Source organism: Nanorana parkeri, unplaced genomic scaffold, assembly GCF_000935625.1.
Source record: "Nanorana parkeri isolate BGI_ZX_2015 unplaced genomic scaffold, ASM93562v1 scaffold242, whole genome shotgun sequence".
NCBI classification, from domain to species: Eukaryota; Metazoa; Chordata; class Amphibia; order Anura; family Dicroglossidae; genus Nanorana; species Nanorana parkeri.
This window is the reverse complement of record NW_017306510.1, coordinates 307582-331343: the sequence shown is the minus strand read 5'-3', so window position 1 is coordinate 331343 and position 23762 is coordinate 307582. Positions and strand designations below refer to the sequence as shown.

At 42.7% G+C, this 23762-nt stretch overlaps 1 protein-coding gene across 2 annotated transcripts in view; it reads right to left on the bottom strand.

The window, feature by feature from the left end:
- LOC108787133 (trafficking kinesin-binding protein 1-like) overlaps positions 1-23762 on the bottom strand; it is a 52416-nt gene that overhangs the window by 4877 nt on the left and 23777 nt on the right. Inside the window, exons 1-14 of one of the 2 annotated variants that reach the window (XM_018556602.1) lie at positions 15078-15346; positions 10896-10972; positions 8996-9112; positions 8800-8897; positions 8116-8224; positions 7951-8029; positions 7179-7309; positions 6991-7065; positions 5945-6082; positions 5772-5836; positions 5175-5369; positions 4735-5030; positions 2725-2943; positions 2344-2446 (exon numbers count right to left, since the gene is read on the bottom strand). In XM_018556602.1, the coding sequence (XP_018412104.1) occupies positions 2344-2446; positions 2725-2943; positions 4735-5030; positions 5175-5369; positions 5772-5836; positions 5945-6082; positions 6991-7065; positions 7179-7309; positions 7951-8029; positions 8116-8224; positions 8800-8897; positions 8996-9112; positions 10896-10972; positions 15078-15177 (1802 nt within the window). In that variant the 5' untranslated portion in view covers positions 15178-15346. Of the gene's footprint in view, positions 1-2343; positions 2465-2724; positions 2944-4734; positions 5031-5174; positions 5370-5771; positions 5837-5944; positions 6083-6990; positions 7066-7178; positions 7310-7950; positions 8030-8115; positions 8225-8799; positions 8898-8995; positions 9113-10895; positions 10973-15077; positions 15347-23762 lie in introns of those variants that run through there. The other variant, XM_018556601.1, reaches the window with a different exon arrangement.

Sequence of the window (23762 nt, the reverse complement as noted above, 5' to 3'; positions counted from 1 at the left end):
ATATATATATATATATATGTTGGGCAGACAAGCCACCTAGACAGCTACCAGCTGAACAGGAGTGGTAGCATACATATTGTACACTAGGTGGCAGTATAGTCCTCCCTTTAATAAAATGTAGAATCCAGTGACTGATGGATACTGTTCCAGTCCTGGTCACTGAGTGTCCTATAAGAAATGTGAAGGTCACTGCTGGCTACCTGTGGCCTTGTTGTGGAGTCTGACCCTGCGCTCAGACGCCTCTCAGAAAGTCAAACACTGGAAAAGGCGCTTCCACCAGGACTTGAAGTGCCTAGAACCGTGAGGATGGAAAATGGAAACATGAGTGGGGCACAGGAAGCAAAGTGCATGTGTCGGAGTGGAGAGGTGAAAAAGCGCAACCCATGCGCTGCAAGAAAAGCAATTAAAGCATATCTAAACCCAAAAGCAAAAATGTTATATATTGCAGCTTAGCAATCCTTAAATGTGTTGGCCGCATTTGTTTTCTTGTTTTTTTAATACTTTATTTTCTCCTGGTGATCCTGCCAGTAACACACTTCCTGTCCTGGGCAGCTATGCTCATTCCAGGACTCTAAACATATCTGCCTTTGTCCATTTCCATTCCACAAGGGGTGGGGAGATTAGTAGTTCACAGTACAAAGATAAGACTGTTTTTGCTTCCAGTTCATCTCACAGAAAGGGACAAAGACAAAGCATTTCTGGCAAGATCAACAGGTATTTCTTGAAAATGTTCTTAGCCTAAAAAAAAAAAATCTAATGCAGCCACCAAAAAAGGACTGGACAAAATTATTGGCACCCTCAATTAATATTTGGTAACACAGCCCTTGGAAAAAATAACTGAAATCAATGGCTTCCTGTCGCCATCAATGAGTTTCTTACACCTCTCTACAGGAATTTTGGGTCACTCTTCTTTCGCCAACTGCTCCACGTCTCTCAGATTGGAAAGGTTCCTTTACCCAACTGCAGTTTTGAGATCTCTCCACAGGTGCTCTATGGGATTCAGATCTGGACTCATTGCTGACCAGTCCAGTACTCTTCAGTGCTTTGTCTGAAACCATATCTGGGTGCTTTTTGACATGTGCTTTGGGTCATTGCCCTGCTGTAAGCCCCATGACCTCTGACGTTGTCCCAACTTAGGCCAATCATTTTGTGCAGTCCATTTTTGGAGTTTTACGTGGAATGTGTCAAGTTTGGCTTTTTTTTTTTTCCTCAACTTTTTTGTGTCATACCAATACAAACAAACAAAATAAAACATGAGAATGCCTAAACATTTGCAATTGCAACAATTTTCTGCGCGAAGTTGTGCATTATCTGACAGAAATGCAGAGGTGCCAATATTTTTGGCCATGGCTGTATATCTATATATATCTATATATATATATTTCCTGGGGCATCTTGGCAGCACACTAACCTATGGTGTGCTGCCAATCGATGCACCAGGAAAGGAAAATTACGGAAAGTAAGTATACAATTTTCCTGGGGCATCTTGGCAGCACACCACAGGTTGGTGTGCTGCCAATCGATGCACCAGGAAATATATGTTTAAAGAACAAGTGAGGCTTTGTGATAACAATTAACTATGGCTGATCTAGCTACAGTTGCTAAAATCATAGATTTTGTAGTCAAGAAATATCCTATAAAGCTAGAACTTTTATTTACAGAAGGAAATCCTGAAGGGGATTGTTCTATTTTTATACAAATGCATCAATGGAAGTGCTCATGCTGTGGTGGCTCCTTACTCATCTCAGCAGGAGATCGGGAAGCCATGGATCTAGAAGACTGTTAGACTGCCTTCCCTGATTTAACTACAAATGTCTATGAAGACCTGCAAATGACTTCACTGGCAATTGCAGATGAATTCACTGGCCATTTGACAGAAAATGTAAACTGGCAAAGCACTGGAGGATCACAGCAATGCAGATGGAAGAAAAAAGGAAGGGCAGCAGGGCAAAGCAAAAAACATTTCCAAATTGCTCGATCTGCCTGGATCTATGGAGCCAAGGTGTGTTAAAAAACACTTATTCTTCAAAGGAATTTTCAGCTAAATTACCAATATTAACATATTAAAGAATATTTAATTGAGACAAAGGAGTAAATGGAACCTCTTCACCCTGCACCCTCACATTAAGGGACAGTGTGCTTCTGTATAAGTCCATGGTGCACATAAGCTTGGAGGCATGTCACACAATGTTTATGGACTGCACATTTTACCTGCAGTCAATGACAAGGATGTTTAGGGATCATGTATTACTGCAAGCAAGTTGGTAAAACCTGGCAAACCTCCTTATCCAACCATAAGACAATGACATGAATACACAGTATGACATGAGGGAGAAAACCCACCTGGATGTGACCATTGTAATGTCCTGCAGAACGTGCGGGGTACGACATGTGGTTATGGTGAACGTAGATGGTGTCTGGGGGAGGTTGTTAGCGGAACTGAACACTGAAACACACAAGGAATCTACTTATTATGGACAAGGAACATGACAGACATGTGTCACAGAAGTTAGACAGAAAAAAGGTGCTTGAGAAGACACAAGAGGATTGTGACCATCTATAGATGAAAGAGATGACTAGATATTGTGTAGCAATACCCACAATAACAGACTAAAAGTCAGACAAGAAAATTACTTTAAAAAAAATATGCTTAAATATAAGTAATGGCAGCATATGGCCATCGGTCAGGAGACATTGTACAAGGAAGTCTTATCAGCTACTCACTGCTGTTCTTTTCCCTGTTTTTGGTAGGAGTGGAGGTCACCCTGGCTTGGAAATACATTGGTTCCAGGTCATCTTCCTCAAAGTCATTGAGGTTGTAGACATCCTCTACATCATGGTCCAGTTTCTGAAAGTCTTTGGTGAGAACACCCGGCCTGGGATCCAAAATGCCACCTAAATTTGGCTTTGCAAGCTGCTGCCAGTGCAGGAGGGTCGCTGAACCTGGAAAAAGGAGATTAGAAGATTACCATGGACATACATAAGATAGAGTGGAATGCCTATGGACCAGACAATTATGTAATTGGGTGAACACTTCTGTAAAACATACACTGAGTGGCCAGATTATTATGACCACCCCCATCAGTACTTCGTTGGGCCACGAGATGACTCCACGAGATGACTTCGTTGGGCCGCCTCGTGACTCCACGAGATGTAGAAAGGTGATGCGAGGAATCTGACACTGCACTGTTGCCCTTCTGTTGTCTTGTACCAGTCTTGCCACTCTCCGTTCTGCCCTAACATTGACCAGTCGCTGACGGCCACAATTTGCACGTACAGACCCAGATTTTCGGCTGACTGTCCAGTCTTTAAACACTTTAACAACAGCTGCTCTTGAACATTTAATGAATTCTGCTGTTTTGCTGATACTCGCTCCATGGCTCGCTCAAACAATCATCCCACGTTCAAAGGCTGTTAAATCGCGTTGTTTACACGTATCTTCAGAAAAAAAATCACTTCTACTGCCGTGGTAAACAACCTGCTTCCCTATTTATAATGCTCTGGCCCTCTAGCAACTTCAGCGCGAAATTATAGCTAATTATAGCTAATTTGCCTACAGACGTCAGTTGGTCATAATAATCTGGCCACTCAGTGTATACTTGTTATTATGTGGCCTTATCTGTAATACAACCTGATAGAGGGGAGGAGTCCTTCCACCTAGCTACAGATGTCTGTTTCTTCTAGACACTCTTGAAGAAGAGTATAAGTTGTCCCTCAACAAACATTTCTATCCTGTAGATGGCAAGAAAGCATGGATGCACCGATCCCGAGTATTTGGGTGAATACTCGTACTCGCCACAAATGCTCTAATACTTACCACCGAAAACGAAACTTTCGGTCAGAGGGAGATTTCCTCTGACCGGCAGCGCCGTGAGGGAACATGAAGTCGGCTTCCTGGCCAATCGGGAAGCTGGACCATGGTAATGACCTGCCTCCTGATTGGCTGAGAAGCCAGCTACGAGCTGATTGGATGGGATGCCGGCTTCCTGGCCAATCAGCATTGAGCCAGCCAAACAGCACGGATCCGGCTTCCCGGGCAACCAAGAAACGGTACTCGTGCATCCCTACAAGAGAGTGTTCTCCATTTCTCCTGTGGGACTAGCTGTTGTAAATAACAGACAGCTAAGAAAACCTGACAAAAATAGAAAGGAAGAAAGGCTTGCCAACTGTACAATGGAGATAGCTGGCAAGTGAGGAGTTCCTTATGTTTCAAGAAACATCTTACAGTATAAAGGCAAATTACAGGCATCTCCTGCAGTAGACGATATGGCAGAAATACTTTTTAACACACCTAATGGCTTCAATAATCCAGATGATGTTTTTTCTTATGACAACACTAAGATAGCTTGGGTGGTGGTAATGGAGGCAGATTCTACCAATTAGCAGTTTGATAAGAATATAGAAAGGCAAATGTGAACATAAAAAGTAAGCCCCTGCAATATGGCTTGCTAAAACCTAGTTCACCTACAGGGATTGTATTTTTTTTATTAATTGGAGTATTACTAACTGTTTTATTTGCTAGAATGTCAAATGTGTCCTCATGCAAACAAGATAAATGAAAAAACGAATTAAATCATGGTGTGGATAAGCAACTGTATTTAGATATTCGCCACCAAAGGGTTTATAATAATACATATGATTATGTTTGGAGAAAGCCCACAATTTGAGTCAAGTAGGATGCAGAAATATAAGTATCCATCTGTCTCTTCTGTAGGGACCAAGCCATGGGCTTACCTTCCAGTGGTTTGACAATCTGCAGCTTCTCAGGTAGGTAGCATCTTGATCCCAAAGACAGACCAGAGCTGCCACTGGCTTCAGAAATGCCAGAATAATTGGTACCAGTGGACAGGAGGCTGTCATTGGGTGTAAGGAATCCACTGGAGCCTTCTCCATGTCGTTGCAACTTGTGCTCCCTCTCTTCAAATAAATCTGGAGAGTCGGATTCTTGTTGAGCCCGAAGTCTCTGAAGTGCAGCGGCCAGGTCATGTCCTCCAGGTGTACCGGGTGTTCCCAACTTCTTCTCCCCAGCACTGCACATGGCAAAGAAACATTTTAGAAAGGACCATAGATTGCGAAGATGAAAACAATTCCATGGCATACAATGTTCTAACTGAGCTACAAAACATCGAATGAACATCTGGGCTTGCATAGATGTCTATAGACCTGGAACTTACACAGAAGATTCCTTCTCTCCTTCTGGCAGTAAAGTCTCTTCCTCCAATTGCATTAAGCTGGAACCCTCAGACTCGTAGAAGCTCATTGGAGGAGTGCCCACACGACTTGGAGCAGCGGACGGCCACTGTGAAGGACCACGAGACCTTACCACTAGGTTGGCTGCTTTCACGGTCTCAAAGACACGCTTGTAGCTCCTGTGTAGGGTGAAGCAATGACATAACTGAACATGTCAGACTTGCACAGCTTTACAATAGAAGTAAAAATGTTATAAACACAGCATCGAAACAAATATTTTTTGAGCCAACCTAAAAATGTTTTTACATTCATTCCCTCTGTTTTTTTACCAGCTGAATTCTGACCTTCTACAAGATGGATAAGGTTAATGTATTTGTGTGCTTGCAGACACCACAACTCACAAGTATACCTATTTTAGGAGGACTATCCATAATAAGTGAAAGTAGAAAGGGAGGGGGCTCAACAAAGAGGAGATGCTTATGCCCAAATATTGGCATATAGTGATACATTAGATGGAACAAAATGTTCTAGATTATTCAGTCATGCAAATTAAAGGTGTTGCTTAATATCCTGTAACTTACTTTAATTCTGAAGAGGAATCAATCCCTTTTCTCATTGTTCCTTCAATCTCTGCTGCTAAAGAATCCTGCAGAAAGAAAAGGCACAATAAAGCTACAATGCTACCACTCCGCAGGAACATGGCGCATTGTCCATAATCCCCCTGAGGCGGTCTTGCTCAATGTCTGCTACTTACCAAAGGGAAAATGTTCAGTGTGCTGTATCTGCTGATGGTGCTGTTGGGGAGGCTTCGGTTCCTTTGGTTCTTCAGCTCCTCCTGTGCCTCGTTCAGCATCTCCTGACATTCCCTGCGCTTTTCCTGAAGGTCTTGAAACTGAAGAGGACCACAAAAGTGAGCTGAGCACCCAGTTCTTTAATTATTCACAGGACCAGCATTCAAATAAAGTGTCTTAATGTGTTTATACACAACCTAGTAGTTTTAAGGCGATTGTGAGGCAAAGCAAACAATATGAACACTCCTTGAAATGATTATTGGCCTATATATGGCTTAAAACAGGTACAGTAATAAGTATTTACAAAGTTTAAGAGGGAATCCTATTGCAAACAATGCTTTTAAACACGACGTATCCTGACAATTTAAGGGAGCATGGGCAGATGTTTCACGTCTTGGTACTGCTGGTGAGCCTTCATCCATCTATAGCCGATAGCTCCCTAGAGAAGCATAGATTGGTCTTATGAGTTAACTCTTACTTCACATACTTCACATACTTTCTGTTTTTTACTGCAAATGAAGTCCATCAAAGGTTCGACATCAACCTTCGACTACTAAAGAATAACTTAATTTAGACCAGTGGTGGTCAACTTTCTAAATACAGGATGATTCAACTGCGGCTGCTGACATCCGCAGTGGACCTTGCATTATATTCAGTGAAGTTTACTCTACAGAAAATGCTTTGGTGCTGCAGACATAGTAGAATAGATGGTCAGAGACTATAGGCATGCTACATGAGATATTCAGAGACTGGGTACTTGTTATAAAACACTGCTAGAGATCACTGTTATTACAACCCTATACAAATCAATGCACCTAATATGACTACTAACTGTTGGGGCCCGAGGAGCAGGCAATAGCTACCAAAAGGCCACATGTTGGGCACCAAAGATTTAGATTACAGTCCTAGATACATATTATACAATGGGAGTCTCAGGGACAGTATTTAATAAACTTCTAAAGTGTTAAGCCTTTTTAAGTGATCCACATGTGCCAGGTTTTCAACCTACCTCAGTTTTTAGCAAGCTTTCCCTGTCCCTCACAATAGATAGATGTTGGTGAAGTTCTTCATTCTCTGAGGAGGTCTAAAAAAAAAGTAATAAACTCTCAGAGCGGCGACTATCATAGTTGGCGACTTTTCTGCCTAAAAAGTCTATACAGCTATGGCAATAATTTGAAAATGAGAGTAGACACTTACATTGCGACACTTCTGCTGCAGGTGAACGATCTGGGCTAGAAGCTGGCTGATCTCTTCTTGCTGCCGGGCTGCATCTTCACCCCTGCGTGCCAATTCCTCTGCCAACAGTGCCATCTGCCTGCTGGCCTCCGCTAAAAAATTACATTAATAGACAATATTAAAGAAAATCGTCCCTAAGTGATGTGTGGGTCTAACTTCCCCACATACCATAAATTACATAAATTACAGTGAAAAAAAGACATCATTTTGATGGGATCTGTAGGGCGATAACATTCATAAACATGTAGAAAATTAGAATATACAGGAGTGTGGGCACTTCTCCTCAGCTTGTCATATCATATAAAAGCCAAAGGTTCTGTGGCCCTGTAGGAACATTATTTCCAGACCATCATGTATCAGAGGGGAGAGTACAGGCATAACATGGCTTCTACTGAACCTGTCCTTTTCTCATTTAGGATTAACCAACAGGATTGCTTAACTGACACCCATCCAGCTTCAAATAATCATCTTTCCTTCATTCCCTTATGCCACCGGAACAGAAGAAAATACCCAGTACTTCCAGGTATTCACTCCCATTTCTTTCTTATATTACTATTGGTGCTTGGTGAATCACCGGTAAGGCACTTAGCGCTGTCACTTTGAACAGGGAGAGAGAATCCTCAGACCTGTTTAAGCTCCAAACTGCAGTTTCACTTTAAATCAGGTTGGACGCCAACAACAAATTACTATGCCTGTCTCCAAAGATCAGCTGATTTCCCTATTAACAACTCACAGAATTGTTCTACGCAGTCCAGCATTAATGAACTCTCCTGGTCTTCATAGTCATTCGTTGTTTCAAGGATGAGGCTGGCCTGTCAAAAAAAAGTAGAACGTTGTCATTGGCTTGCAGCTTAGACCATTTTTTATTCATGAAACTTTTGGTTTACACTGAACTCACCTCATTACGCATCTTCTGGTTCTCTTCCTCTAGACTCTTGAGCTTCTGTTGGAGAGAATCCAGCTGGACATTGTGCTCAAGACGGAATGAAGATTGGTTTCTACGCAGTCTAGCAGGGCAAGATAAAATATATCAGTTAATCATTTACTACAGTTCCCTCAGTAGATTTCACATAGCAATTGCCTAACTAATAGGACATTTTAGACAAAGTAAAAACAACAAATTCTTAGAAAATTGTATACATCTTGCATCTTCTCTAGCCCCCACCTGCCTAGGAGGGGAGCATAAAACCTAGGCGTTCGCTATAAAAACTGGCCGCCACCGCTGAGAAAAGGCCTCATACCATTTACTGATTGTTTAGCTCAAAGAGAGTGAAGCTGATTAGATTCTAACCTTGCTGAAGCCTGAAAGATCAATGTAAGACATGTTGCCTTAGTGCACTCTCTGCTCAGCTCAGTAGAGGGAGCACAAACAGGCAGAAGATCCACCTATGTACACTATGCACGGTAGTGGTTTAAGGGCCAATCACTCTCATCTCTCAGGGACTGTGCAGTGGTCCTTATAAAAGTTTAACAGCCATGTCCTGGATAATCAGGATGTCAGGTCAACTGTGTGAATGATCTAAAATCCTAGACTACAACACAATGGATGTGATATAACCCTGTACAGAAAATATATACTAACGGTGTAGCAGTGGCAGATGTGGACTCGCTTTCCAAGTTGCTGGTGTACAGATGGAGAAGGTCATCCCGCATGGAGACTTCATGACGAAGCTGATGCACCTAAGAATCCAGTTTAATAAAAAAAAATGTTATACATCGTGATTGATAAGAAGGTTTCTCATATTAGCTTTAAACGCCAGCATACAGCCCATAATCACCTCCTCTTTAGTGGCCTCAAGCTGCTCCTCCAAATACTCATTCCGTACTGTCAGTTCTCGATTCTGCTTCAAAAGAGACTGGCCAATACGAGCGGCCAGCTCGAGGTCTCTCTCTTTCTGAGGATGGCAATAATATACCAAGTAAGTACACAAACCCCATAAAAATACCCTCAAATAGCTATGTCTTAGTCAGCACAAAACACAGATAGATAGATAGATAGATAGATAGATAGATAGATAGATAGATAGATAGATAGATAGATAGATAGATAGATAGCTAAGCAACATAAGCAAAGTCTGCTCTTGGCTCGGTATGTGCGGTTTCTAATCAATAAAAGTTATACTGTGCAGTGATCCCTGGCTATGAGAAATTCTCCTTGTGTTCCTCTTTGGTGCCAGTGATAAGTGGTGGTTTGAGTTTGCACTTGGTTTTTGGTTATTCTAGGACTGGCATCAGTCTACATCCCAAAAAGGTATAAAACAGCGTTGATTAAGGGGCTGCAGCCCTCCGTATGATCAGGGTCCCTTTTCTGAGCTACATCACTTTACAGCATGTGCCAGAAAGGTATTATTACAGTGGCAGCACTTGTTTTATGGAATTGATGACTTACCTCCCCTGCCTCCTATACTTTTGGGGATGAGGGGGAGGGTCTTGTACAAACCTGTACAAACCAGAACGGACAAAGCACAGTATAGTTTGAAACTGTATGTCAAGATATTATTATTAATCAGGATTTATATAGCGCCGACAGTTTGCACAGCGCTTTACAATATAAGGAAGACATTACAATAACAATACAATTCAAGACAAGATGGTAAGGAGGGCCCTGCCCGTGAGGGCTTACATTCTAAAAGGCAGGGGGAAGTGATACATGAGGAGGTAGCTGTGTGGGGATGAATTGTTTGAGAAAGTGATATTTCAGTGGTTAGGTTGAGGTGGGATAGGCTTCCTTGAAGAGGTGAGTCTTAAGGGATCACCTAAAGGCAGTCAGAGTGGGAGATAGACAGGTTGGGCTAGAGAGTTCCATAGGATGGGAGAGGCTCTAGTGAAGTCCTGGAGGCGAGCATGGGAGGAGTTGATGAGGGAGCTGGAAAGCAGGAGGTCTTGGGATGACCGGAGCAGACGCTTAGGGTGATACTTTAAGACAAGGTTTGAGATATATGTGGGGGCAGAGTTGTGGATGGCTTTGTAAGTGGTTGTTAATTTTTTGAACTTTATCCTTTGGGCTATTGGAAGCCAGTGCAGGGATTGGCAGAGATGGTTGCAGACACTGAGCGGTTGGTCAGGTGGATGAGTCTAGCAGCTGAATTCATGATATTACCCAAACCTAGCGCCAAACGACCCTCTCCCCCTCTAGAGAATGGCTCGGCATTATCTTTGCCTTTTACCTTGTTTCTATAGAAAGAAATAGCTTTTATTACTTCCTGTGATGTCATCACCGGGCTCCTAAAACTCTTTCAAGGGCAACTGCTGTAGGCATGACCTAAGAACTATATCTTCTAAGAGTCCTTTTCCCTAAAACAGTGTGCGATCAGGCTCTTGGGGAGACAGCACAATTGTTTTGCTGAGAAATAAATCAATGTATGTATGGGAAGAGGGACGGGGGATAGGCAGAGTTCTGTAGTCCAGCAGGCAGGTTTCAGTGCAGAAAAAGCAAATTACCCAAACGGTACAGCTAGGGGCACACTGGATTTCTGGCATATCAACGGGTATGTTTCTGTACCTGCAGCATTTTGAAATGGATAAATCATGGGAAAATGTGCTTGTATTGCAGAGAAGGACTGAACATTTTTTTTTATTTTATTTTGCTCTGACATACACTTTATGCTTCCTTATAAAAGCAACATGCATAGTACATTGGGTAACAAAGTACTGATTTAACTAATAGGGGTTACTTACCTCTTCTAGCAGAGTGGTCACAGCATCTATGTCCCGATAGGTCTTGGTGATTCTGCCAACTCGCTCGGAACACAGCACTGGAAGATACAAAAACACAATTGTTAGGGCTCATTCATGCCTAGGACCCCTAATATGTAATGGGTGAGAAGGTCTAATCTACAGGAGCCCCAATATGTAATGGGTGAGAAGGTCTAATCTACAGGAGCCCCAATATGTAATGGGTGAGAGAAGCTCATTTATATGGGCCCCATTGCAGCTAACGAAAAGTAAAGAGTAACGCTGGAACCATTTTGTATATGTGGAAATACAAATATTTGCATAACTAAAGCAGCAAAAATATGAAAACCTTTTTTTTTAATACATATAAAACGGATTGCTGTTTAAGGCTGACATTTGTCCAGAATATATTTTATCAGAAGTTTGTGCTTCCAGTCCCATTAAGAGGCAACCTCCACAAAGGGTGACTGAATCGCGTCAGTTAATGAAGACGGTAATTGGAAATAATTGGAGTTTTTCGGATAGTAAACAGTGGACTGGCTGCTCATTCCAGACCGTGGAAAGGTTACTCACGCTGAGAAGAGTGGGGGTCAATTACTATTTAACCCTTGCTAGATTAAAATCCATACTTCAAAAGAAAGTGAGTAATAATACAAATTAAACAATGACTTCAGAATACCAAAGTTTTAACTCTAAAGCATACGGCATGAAATTCCCTTTGTATTATGGAACTAAAGGACCATTGCAGATGTTAGATGATCTTTATCTAACAGACAACGCATGTATGTGTGGTATACATACTACACTAGACACTAGAGCGTGTCTGCACATGTGTACCTGGAACGAGAGGTGCAAATCTGCAAATTCTCAGCTCAGATCTCCCCTGGAGCCATTGAAGACCGGTCTTAACAACCAACACTGCTCAGCAATAAGGAAAGTGGACATTGTAATCTTCCAGCATTATGTCCATTCAGGTGTACAATTGCTTTGTCTGGGTATGTGACTCCAGCATACAAAAAGGAAATACCTTTGATTATATGTTAGTCACTGCAGGGCAGGCTATTGATTGAAATCACCATTGCATACACATAATGGCAACGTTCCCATATTTATCCCTCAATAGAGGACTTTGAAAGCTGTAGTCATGTTGGTCCCATATTTCTACATTCAGTTGCAGATGGTTAAAGAGACCAGGAAAGAAACAGAGGCTGCCACTGTTGGCCATGGTGGATGTCTGGCTGTCATGCAGATCCACAGGCTTCAGTGTTTACTGACCCAGAACACGTATTCACATGAGGAGAGTCAGGACTATTAATCTCCATACTAATTCTGGGTTAGTGCTGAAGCCAGACGTTCATTATAACAGACAACAAATTTGCATTTTCACAGGGAGTTCAGCAATGGCAGCCTTCATATTTATCTAAGGAAATGTTTACTTTAAAGAAGAACTTTCATTTAAATATATTTCTCAGTAGCCCCAAAGGATATAAATCCACTTTGTGTGCAGCAAATGCCTTTGCAAACATATATTACCTTGAAAAAAAAAAAGCATGTGAAGAGAGCAGAGCTGTGGGAGGAGCCCAGCAGGCCCCACTTACAACAGACTGCCTGCAGAAAAAAACAGGAAGGGGACCAGTCAAGACCAGTCACCCTGAACAAGAGCAGAGAACAGCCAGCAGTGACTGGTCTTTATAACAGGCTGCCTGCAGAAAACAACGGGAGTGGGCGGAGTCAAGACCAGTCACCCTGAACAAGAGCAGAGAACAGTAATGACTGGTCTTTATAACAAGCTGCCTGCAGAAAACAATGGTAGGGGGGGAGTCAAGACCAGTCACCCTGAACAAGAGCAGAGAACAGCAGTGACTGGTCTTTATAACAGGCTGCCTGCAGAAAACAGCGGGAGGGGGTGGAGTCAAGACCAGTCACCCTGAACAAGAGGAGAGAACAGCTGTGACCGGTCTTTATAACAGGCTGCCTGCAGAAAACAATGGGAGGGGGCGGAGTCAAGACCAGTCACCCTGAACAAGAGGAGAGAACAGCAGTGATCGGTCTTTATAACAGGCTGCCTGCAGAAAACAACAGGAGGGGGAGGAGTCAAGACCAGTCACCCTGACTAAGAGGAGAGAACAGCAGTGACTGGTCTTTATAACAGGAAGCTCCCGCACAGTAGAGTTCAGCTTCAAATTAGCTATGGTATAGAACAGCTCCACTGTTCTATACCCCATAATGATGCATAATGATGATTAAGGTAAAATAAAGAATAGATTCACTTAGTGCCTTAACTGCAATTGTTTAGTCACAGTAGCCTCAGTGTTATTCATGAGTTTGGGTAGAAAGCTACACAGACACATATTTACATAACCTCTATGTATACAAACACATCATTGTGTGTGTTTATAAATATATACATCACTTGTTCATCCCAGACCACCCATACAGAAAGTCCTGGAGATAGTGCTATCAGTGGTGTATATAGACCACCAGCCAACATGGAAGGCATTGAACAGCTGTTCCTCTGCAAGTAATGACATCCCAGATAACAGTCTTCAACAACAACAACCTAAACCTCAACTTTCTGAGATGGGACAGAGGGCCACTTTTTAGCACTAAGTAATATGTGAAAATAGCACAATGGTTGGATGAAACTGTTTTAGATTAAGCTTGGCCGCAGAACTCGTAAAACCTGAAGCAACCACCCAAAACTCTTTTTCTTTAACTGGTTTAACAAGAAGTTGAAGTGAGGAATGGAAAAGCAAACAGTCAGCTGTGGGTATTTCCCAGCTTGCTGGGCAACCTATGCCAGCAACCCCACACCCTGTACTAGGTTTTCTACATTCCCTACAGCCTTTCTTAAGCAAGGCTCTAGGGTTCCTCCAGAAGCTGCTAGGGATTCCTTGAGCAATGAGCAATTTCTGCCTCCCACATAAGTAACCATTGACATGAATGATCTTCTTAGCTATCTGTAACGAGAATTCTTCCCATTGAGCACCAGTGTCAAGGGGCCCAATGAGCACCAATATATGGGGACCCTTCTCTACTAACCACTAATGAAAGGGGGCACTTCAATGGCCACCAATGTGAAGGAACCCTACACTTAGTGTAGTTATGTTCTGGCCATTGTTGTTACCATCAATATCATGTCCTCCAGAATTTCTTTATGACTCAAAGTAATTTTTTAACAGGGGTTCCTTGAGGCTTAAAAGCTATTTCAAGGGTTCCTCCTTGTTAAAGAGGTATGGCCATCCTAAAATATATTAATATTTCTAAAATGGTTGGAATACCTAACCCAAATGAAGTATTACTGTATATGACCAGATCTAAACTCCTCTACAAGATTGCCCAGCATGTTACCAAATGTTCTTTTAGCTTAAAGACCTTCTGCTTTCCAGCTCCCTCATCAACTCCTCCCATACTCGCCTCTAGGACTTCACTAGAGTCTCTCCAATCCTCTGGAACTCTTTACCCCAACCTGTCTGTCTCTATCTCCCACTCTGACTGCCTTCAGGCGACCCCTTGAGACTCATCTCTTCTATCCCACCTCAACCTAACCGCTCAACCATCACATTCTCAACAATTCATCATGACACAGCTACCTCCTCATGTATCACTTCCCCCTCCCTATAGATTGTAAGCCCTCACGGGCAGGGCCCTCCTTGCCATCTTGTCTTAAATTGTATTGTGATTGTAATGTCTTCTTTATATTGTAAAGCGCTGCGCAAACTGTTGGCGCTGTATAAATCCTGAATAATAATAATAATAGCTCACTATATACCCAACGATAAGCAATTGATCACAGATTTGACTGTTTTAAACTACTTTGTGACAAAACAGAGAAAAAAATGAATAAGGCTGACTTTAGTTTAATAATTAACTAAAAATATTTTTTTATTATAATTTAAGTTTCTGAAAAACAAGATTCGATAACTGAAACAGTTGATTAAATCTTGTGTGGCCAGCATTTGGTAAACAGTTTTCAGTTTCTGCAGGACAGTCGTTGATGGAAAGTCTCCGAATTGCCGGAAATCATTGACAACTGATATTTTGGATTTTCGGTAGCAGGAAAGACTTGTTTTGACTGTCGTCCGCACTGAAAATCAGTGACCAGTCTACTGCAATGCCACCACTGGTCAGATGGATGTTTTTAATTCATAACGAACTCTAAAAAGAAAAATACGAAATGTTTACCTTCTTCCAGGTCATCTGCCATGGAGTCCATTTCAAAAATGAGGTTCCCGTTGCATTCATTTTCATTGGCCAAGTTGCAAGAGTTTGTCCAGAACTCCATGGCTGCTGGAAGATGAACAGTGATGGCTTCTTTACCCCTGAATCAATGTCAATCAATGGGGGACATGGACCCCTAAGGGAAGGATGCTGGGAGTGTGTCTGAACAGGCAGCACCCAGCAAGTTGCATGACCATATCCTGATGAGCCCAGTGTGCAGGCATCAGAGGACGGATAAAAGATGGCAATGAAGAGGCAGTGAGTGGCACCTTGTAGAGTACACTATCCTGATGGGTCTACTAGCTAAACTTGCTCTGCTCTGCTTTATAGCCTTGTGGCTCTGTGTATACACCTGGCTGGGTAGGGCTTACTCCAGTGACACGAGGGAGGGGATGAACAGCAAAACAAAACAGAGTCCGCTCTGCATTCAAATGCAAGCCCCTTTTCAGATGGTAACCAGCAAAACATACCCCCCTCCTTCTGCCTGGTGAATGGTATGGGTGGTCCTCTGCACTGGACTTGCAAGACAAAATATAATTCCCACCGCCCCCCTCTTCAAAAGGAAGTGGCATATTCCAAGCTGTGACAATCCATCACTGCACCTGCTATTCTCAGAGCCATAAGGAAGTTTAAAGGCAAAATAAGTTAAAAACAAAGCACGTCGTCACACGTCCACAGATCGGTGTTAGACGCTGCACTGACTAGAGAACATGCAGGATACGTACAAAGTGTCTGCACACATGATTTAATCGATTGCTCAACTCGATCAAGGATAACATGCTGGATGACACACGAATCTTGTGTTATGTACATATTCTAATGCAGATGTATTTTTTTATGTACTGGAAAAGGTATCAAAATTAATGGAAATGCAACCAATGCAAATTCTTAAAGCTTATCTTCAGAGAAAGGAAGGGAGGGGGATCCCCTTGAAGTGGCACTGCAAGGGTTAATTTCTTGATTATGTCTAGAAGGATTGTATAAAGACTTTTACTTACCTGATCCCCATTCCCCCTGCAGTCAGTGCTTCCCTCTCTTTCCTCCAGCTTGTAAACTATCTCTTTGTGTTCACATGTAGAGTGTAAGGCTTTGCACCATGCATTAGATGTCATGGCGCCAGTGGGCCTCTGACAAAGAGGCTGCAGGAGCTGGTCTTGGAGCCTGAAGGAGTGAGGATCAGGCAAGTAAAACCCCTTTACACAAAACCCTTAGACATTAAAGAAGAACCCTGGCCATAATACAGATTAACCCTTGCAGTAGGACTACCCAGTGCCAAGCACATTTAATACAACATGTTCTAGTCTCTCTTGTGTTCACTGATTTGGTTTGGGTGCTCCTACTGCTAGAAAGGGAGTCTGACTTCATCTGTATGACTGTAAAAGTAATCAAATGACATCTAAATTCAATGAAATTATAATATTCAGGTGCATATAATACGTAAGAGAGGGTTTGCTTGACCCTGACAATCTTTATGTACTAAATAACTGTCCATAAACAGTAATAATCTTCTCAATGAAATAAAATGCACAGTTGCGAATGCCTAATTCCATAAGAATGGTGTATGATCATTTAGTTATTCTGAAAGAAATAGGTACTGAGAGACATATAAAAGATTGCCATTGTGGATCTCCTTCTAAAAACTGCAGCTATTAACTTTCTATATACATGGCTGAATGGCACAATTTGTATTTGCATCTCCATGGGTGAAGAAGCTGGCATGTGGTTCTGTAAGGTGTACATTACCCAATGTTGAACCAGCAGTTTCCAGTTCCTCGCCCAGTTCCTGCCTAGTGACTTTGGAAGCATAGCTAATATTGTCCTGATGAGTGCCAGGGAACTGCAGGCTGACACCATACGTTGGGTCATTGCAATGTCTTGACAGTTTTTAGGTTGTGCACACAAATTTCTTGGGGCCATTTCCTCTGCATATAAATGAGAGGGGTGGATTGAGTATCTCTTACATTTTCAGGACATTGGTGGCAAAAACACTGAGCAAGCAGAAGTCCAAGATAGAATTCCTCATTGCAAGTGAGGTTATTTGTTAGGTCAAGTTGGGTTAAAGTGTTGGAAGTTGACTGCTGTCAGGCAGGAAAAGATTGGGTAGTCCTGTGGTATGGAGTTTGGAATACAGGAGTTTGCGATGAACTACGAGTTATGCCAGTGCGGCGGCGTTCCCTGCAAACACCCAAAGAACCAGACTGTTTAGGTTGTTGGGATTGGAAGACAGAAAGAGAGTTGTTTCTGAAATTCTAATTTAAAGACCAGCTCTGAGCAATTTGTTCTTTACCAGTCCCATGGTTTAAAAAAGCAACAACTCACTTCCTTTCTGGTGCTGTCCCTCAATTCCTTTCCAGCCCATGGATGCCCCCAGTCTACCAGATTGAATTACACCCACTAACGTTTAACAAAGAAGACTTGTCATGGGGGGGGAGCATGACATGATGCAGATAGCAGCGCTGACATCATCATGCCAGGGGTGCTCTCTGTATCATTGAGGGCTGAATCCAAAGAGAAAGAGGACCCTGCACGCTGCACATGGGGGTCCTGCAGGTGGAGAAATGAGGTAGGCAGACCCGGCGCTACCGCAAGGCAAGTCAGGCGGCCGCCTGAGGGCGCTGCAGGGTGAGGGCGGAAAAAACAGGGCATTTTGACAAGTACAGTTGCCGGCCAGCTAAATTAGGACCCCACCTGGAGGTCCTCCCACCGGACCAGCGCTGACTCGCCGCTGCTCTCCCGCACCGAAGGTAAGTGAAAACAAAAAAACATACTGATAGGGAGCAGGCCCAGCGCGACAGGGGGTCGGGGGTTGGTTGCGGGGTGGGGGGGCGCAAAATTCAACCTTGCCTGTGTTGGCAAAAATGCTAGCACCGGCCCTGGAGGTGGGGCTAGGTTTTAAGCCAAGAAAAACGTGTTTTCCAGGTGGAGTTGTGATCTCCCATGTGCCCTTCTGTGTTCACTGTGTGTTCAAAGACTCCCTTACAGTTCTCTCTCCATTGTAAGACGTGGAGATTATCAGCCTTATACAGTATGCAGCAAATGAAGAATAACACAAATATTATTGGCAATTCTATCCATATAATCTTGATTTATGATTTGCATCTGCAAAGTAATTATGTGATCTGTCAAAACTGAATGATTACGCCCAATGTTTTCCTGGGCGTAAGTCAAATGATTATTCCCATTCAGCACGTACCAGTAAGAATGTCTATAGCTGCCAAATCATTTCCTTGATCGCACTATATTTTTATAAAGCATCCTAAATGCAAATTGGCTTTATTTTGGCCTTGTCATATAGCACTATCTAATAAATCATAGCCGTGTGATAGCTAATCTAAAAATCAGCAATTCTGAACAGGGATGGCAGTTTGTACTCTACTTCTGAGGTGTGTTAAAGAGACAATATCACAACAAATTTGTTTTTTGGTGCCCATTACTTATAGGCAGGTAATATGAAGACTAAGCAAAAAATAGGCTGTACCATACTTTATTAGTGACATATTCTGCTTGCTGGACTAGGTGCAAACACACATTTGTGATTGGGTGCAGTCACTGTTCCGTCAACAACCTTCCACCCAGCTCCTGTGATTTTTCAGGAAACATAGAAATTGCTGAAATCCATGCAATCTGTATATGGCTATTTTTAGGGACCACATTTTGCATATTTTTTTTTGTATTGTATTGTATTGTCATGCTGGCCATACACATACATACATATATACATACATACATACACACATACATAAAAACAGATGGAGGAAGCGCCTACTGCGGTTGCTGCTCTCAGAATACCTGAACAGTGACTGCAGCTGACAGACAGCAGTCACCGTGCACCTGTGAATTTTCCACCCGGTTCCTTCCATTTCTTCATTAAAGAACAGGCTGAAATTCGCTCCATGTATGGCCAGGTTATGCTCTGTCCAAACCACTGGAACTATCAGAAGCCCCTTTTGTAGGTGCCACACAAAAAAAAAACAGGAAGGTCAAATTTTTTTATCTTCTGTGTGGCACCTAGAAAAGGGCTTCTGATAGTAAAATATTGCTGAAGTTGTTGCCAACAAGCCACAAAGTCGTGGAAATTCACAGGCAGGCTCAAACAAACTTGGGTTACGGGCACACACACTTCAATTTATGACATTCTAACTGCTTTGGACTCTTATTATGGCACAGCCATGTGGCACATGCAAAGTCTCTGCAATTCTAAATTGTCCCTAATAATGGTATATGAGCCTTATCTGTTGGCAGATTCACTTTTCTAAGTATAAGGGGGCAGCTGTAGTTTGACTGGCCCACTACATTGCAGTTTGACATAACTATTCCCACAATGGCAGTGCTCCTCTAACCGGGATCCTCCATTGTCTGCACACCATTACCTAGTTCCTGCAGCACTGTCATCACTCAGCACACATACGATTCTCCCTATAGTCACCACTACGGTGGCCTTGTTATATCACAGTCACCTCACATTCATATCACATTAACATCCGTGCACGAATCCCCTCCTAATCGGAATGGATGTCACATCTGTGACATCTATGCCCATGCAGTTTTTTCCAGACTCATGTTAGTGTATGGGCAGCCATATATAAACAGACGCCCGTTCGTTTACATACAGCTGCCCATAGACTAACATCGGGCTTTCCGATCAAAACGGACCTGATCGGAAAGCCGATGGAAAGGGGCCAAATGTTGTCAGCAGGACAGGAAGTGAGAGATAATCTCTCTAACAGGAGCCCCTTATAGCAGTAACAGGTTGAAGGTGAGATGGTTAAAGAAGAACACCAGGATTTTTTTTAAATTAACCCTTGCAGTTGGGCTACCCCTGCACTGCTTGTTTTGGTCTAGGTGTGACAATAAAGAAGAAATAGTCACCCAATCCTCAGTCCCGTGGCAGTGACCACTCACCTCTCTTCCCCTCCTGAATTAGACATGATGACGTCAGGGGTCCTTAGGCCACTGGAGCACAGGGGAAGAAGAGGCAGCGGGGACCGGTCTAGATAGGGTGAGTATTTCTTCTTTATTTTTACCACTAGACAAAACAAGCACTTAACCTTTGCAGTGCGGGGGTAGCCAAACTGCAAGGGTTAATTTTTAGGAATCCTCTTTTGTATAATTGTGAATTCCAATATCCTCCAATAAACGTAATCAAGCTCCGATGTTTACATATGAATCTCTTCTCGCCCTTGGGACTCAAGCTGTGGGAGGATCAGTTGTTATTCTGAACGTCCTGGGAAGTGCCAGAGAGGCTGATGGGGAAACAGATTGGGGACAATGGCAGTGTTATGGGCAAAGACACAGCGGATTTATATGCAAATTGAAAAACACCATGAACTCGACCTAACAAAGAAAAGAATAAAACTATGAACTCTGGATCCTTCAATCAACACAGACACAGAATACTATAGATGTGTAATTGAGTGGAAGTCCAGCTAAAGCATGGTAGTGGCATTTTATACCAAAACAGAGATCAACTGAACAGACGGGGTTTTTTTTTTAGTTACAAATCTCTAATACCAGCGATTGACAGCGATTTGTAGTTAGCAATATATTTGCTATAGTCACCGGCGATTTGTCGCTGCTGCAGGTTAAACAAGTCATTAGGTTGGCATGCTCCACTACAAGTCACTCTCCATTAGCAATTTGTAGCAAAGCCATGAAGAAGAATGTAGAGCGATTGTCTATGGCGAGGTTGCTGCTGACATAAAATGCTGCTCAATCGCTAAATAATTGAGCTACAAATTGTTGTAAAATTCTCAAGTTGGGGATTCCATATAAAAGAAATCTGATTTCCTTAGCGACAAATTGCTAAGTAAGGAGGATCATGGTAAAAAAAAAATCGCCCATGTGACATGGCCCTTTGCTTGTTTTTCAGGTTCCACGGTTATGAAGAGAAACAAGAAAATTAAATATTTGAACATTTCTGAAACATAGAACCATAAAATGTTTTTACAGAGCAGAGGGATTCATATGGAACAATATACTGTATGTTAATATGACAATGACCTCTAAGTTATTATTGTACATCTTAAAGTAGACCTAAGCCCAGCCAATGAAAACTCATACAGGCTTTAACACGATCACATAATTTAATAAGCTAAATTGGGATATTTTCTTAATATAAAACCTGTGATCCTGCCACGAAAGTCTTTGTTCAGGCATTTCCTGTTACCGGTTGACAACTCAGTCCGGTGTGCTCTTAAGTTCAGGGCTGTCCCGAGGTAAATTGCTACCTGAGGCAATGTCCTTCCGGGGGGATGTCGTCAGGGAATGGTCACTGGTGTTGGAGGGGGGCTGATTTATTCGAAGAGGGTGGGGGGCAGTGGAGGACGCTGGACCGTGCTGTCAGCGGCTCTGTCTGATATCCTGCCCAGCTCACTGATGTCACTGGTTGCTATGCTCTGTTCCCAATCTCCCATATTGTCCTGTCTGTAAGTCACCCTGTCACATGCCCTCCCAAAGGAGACGACAAGAAACATTGCACCGGCATGGTCCACTGTTGTCCCCATAAGGAAACCAGCCCAGTGAAATACCATGCTGCCATCATTGTAGTGCAAATGAATAGGACATGGCTGCAAAGACGTTGCAGGAAATCAGCAGCACTTAAATGTAACAAAGGATGAAAAAATTATAATTTTTTTAGCAATTAAAATGTAAAATGTTTAAAAGCCAATTTCACTGAAAATTGAGTTACCCGTACAAATCTGCCACCTCTCCCCACCATGCTGACCAATGAGAAGCACTTCTTGGCAAGATGAAGCTGGCATGGGGTGGGGATGGCGCTTCCACTCAAAGATATGACCAGCCAGGGTGGCAGATTTGTCTGGGTAATTTCATTTTCTCACATTTTATCAGAATGTGTAATTACCATTTAAGAGCATTGGCTAAATAGGCGCCATTCAGTATTAAGGGATCTGCCTAAAGGCCTTACACTAATCTATCCATATGCAGTTTGTTAGCCCTTCCTATACAGCTTCAACACAATGTCAATATGGCTGCTGTGATCCCACCCTTTGACAACAAGGAGACTGGGTTATCCACTCCATTATTGGCCCATGCTAGTCTGCTGGGCCAGGGTTGGACAAAAATGTGCACATTTGGTTGAACATGACCCCTGAAAATTTGCCTCAACTTCATGTTTGAGGCAAATCCAAAGCTCATGTCTAGTCTTGGGCATAATTTGTGTGTGGGACTGTTACCTGTGTCTCAGTAATAGGTTGTACTTTGCAGGTACAAGGACTTCCAAATATGTGTGCACTGTATACTGCTCAATAATTATTGCAGTGCTTTTTATTCCTTCAGTATTCCCCCAGGTTCTATTTTACCTAAAACATAGGATAGCATTAGGGAAAAGGCTTGCCACTACAAGCTATAACCATTAAGGTGCACCAACTTTTGGGACTCTCACCCATGTTTTTGCTGGACAGCACTCCTCACAATCCACATTTTTCTTCTCAAGCCAACTATGACCAGCTAAATGACTCAGGTCCTTTCCAACAGAAAGGTACCCAGCACCTGCTGAGAGGTTACCAAGGACAACATCTAAAGGATTTTGCTGTAGCTACCCATCAATGAATTGAAGAACATAACTCTTCCTTATACCCCTTGCTCTACATTGCTGTTCTCTGTACTCAGAAATAAGACGAGGTATGGCTCATTAGAGAACTGTAGAATAGGTTCAGTGGAATGTAGAACAAGCAAGAATTGTCTAGTGCAGTTAAGTGCAGCCAGACAGATCTGTCGAGTGTCATTAGTGCGATGGCACAGTTTACCAGGCCGTGTGAGGAGAGAGAGAGAATAGGCCTACAGGCCTGGAGGTGAAGGAACGGACACAGATAAATGGCGAGAGCCTGCTAACAGACAGATGTCCAGGACGATCCTCTGCTTCCATCCGCGTTAAAAGCTCATCTCTGACCTCATTTTATTTATAGGGCGGATTAGGACCATTACATGTTGTAACTGTGTTTATTAATGTCAGTAGCGCAAGGAGGCTACTCTTTACAAACCACCAGTGTTTAGACTTAACAGGGCACTTTTTTAAATTCATGATTGTGTAATCACCTTTATTAATATTAGGTATTTCAATATTATCCTAAAACTATTGTGACAGTGCTTGGGCTTGGCATTTGACCGCTCAGTCAACGTGTACTGCATTGTGAGGCGGCAGGGTAAAAAGTCATATGCTCCCCCATACCTGGAAGTATAGGGCGGCTCTTGGAGCTCCAGTGGACAAACAGGGTAGGGGAATGTATGGAAGGTAAGGGAGGCTGTGCATGTACAGCACCAAGCAGTCCATCAACTCAGTGGAAGATTAGAGTGCCGCATGGCTTAGGCCATAATTCTTGGTCCACGTCATCCTGTGGTCAGAGGGAGGTCTGCAATGGGGCCTTTTAATGGAATGGAAAAAGGTAAAGGGGAGTAGTTAGGTTTTTTATTGATTTACATTACCCACCATTTTAATGTGAACCTGTACTTTGCCCAGTCAAGGTAAAGGAAATGGTGCAATGTTTAGCAAGCCTGGATAGGGGCACTCTAATCTTCCACTGAGCTGATGGGCTGCTTGGTGCTGTACATGCACAGCCTCCCTAAGAGAATAACTGGCTTGCAAGTAGTCTGAGCCTAAGTTAAAAAAAAGCCTGCACAGTACATGGTGGC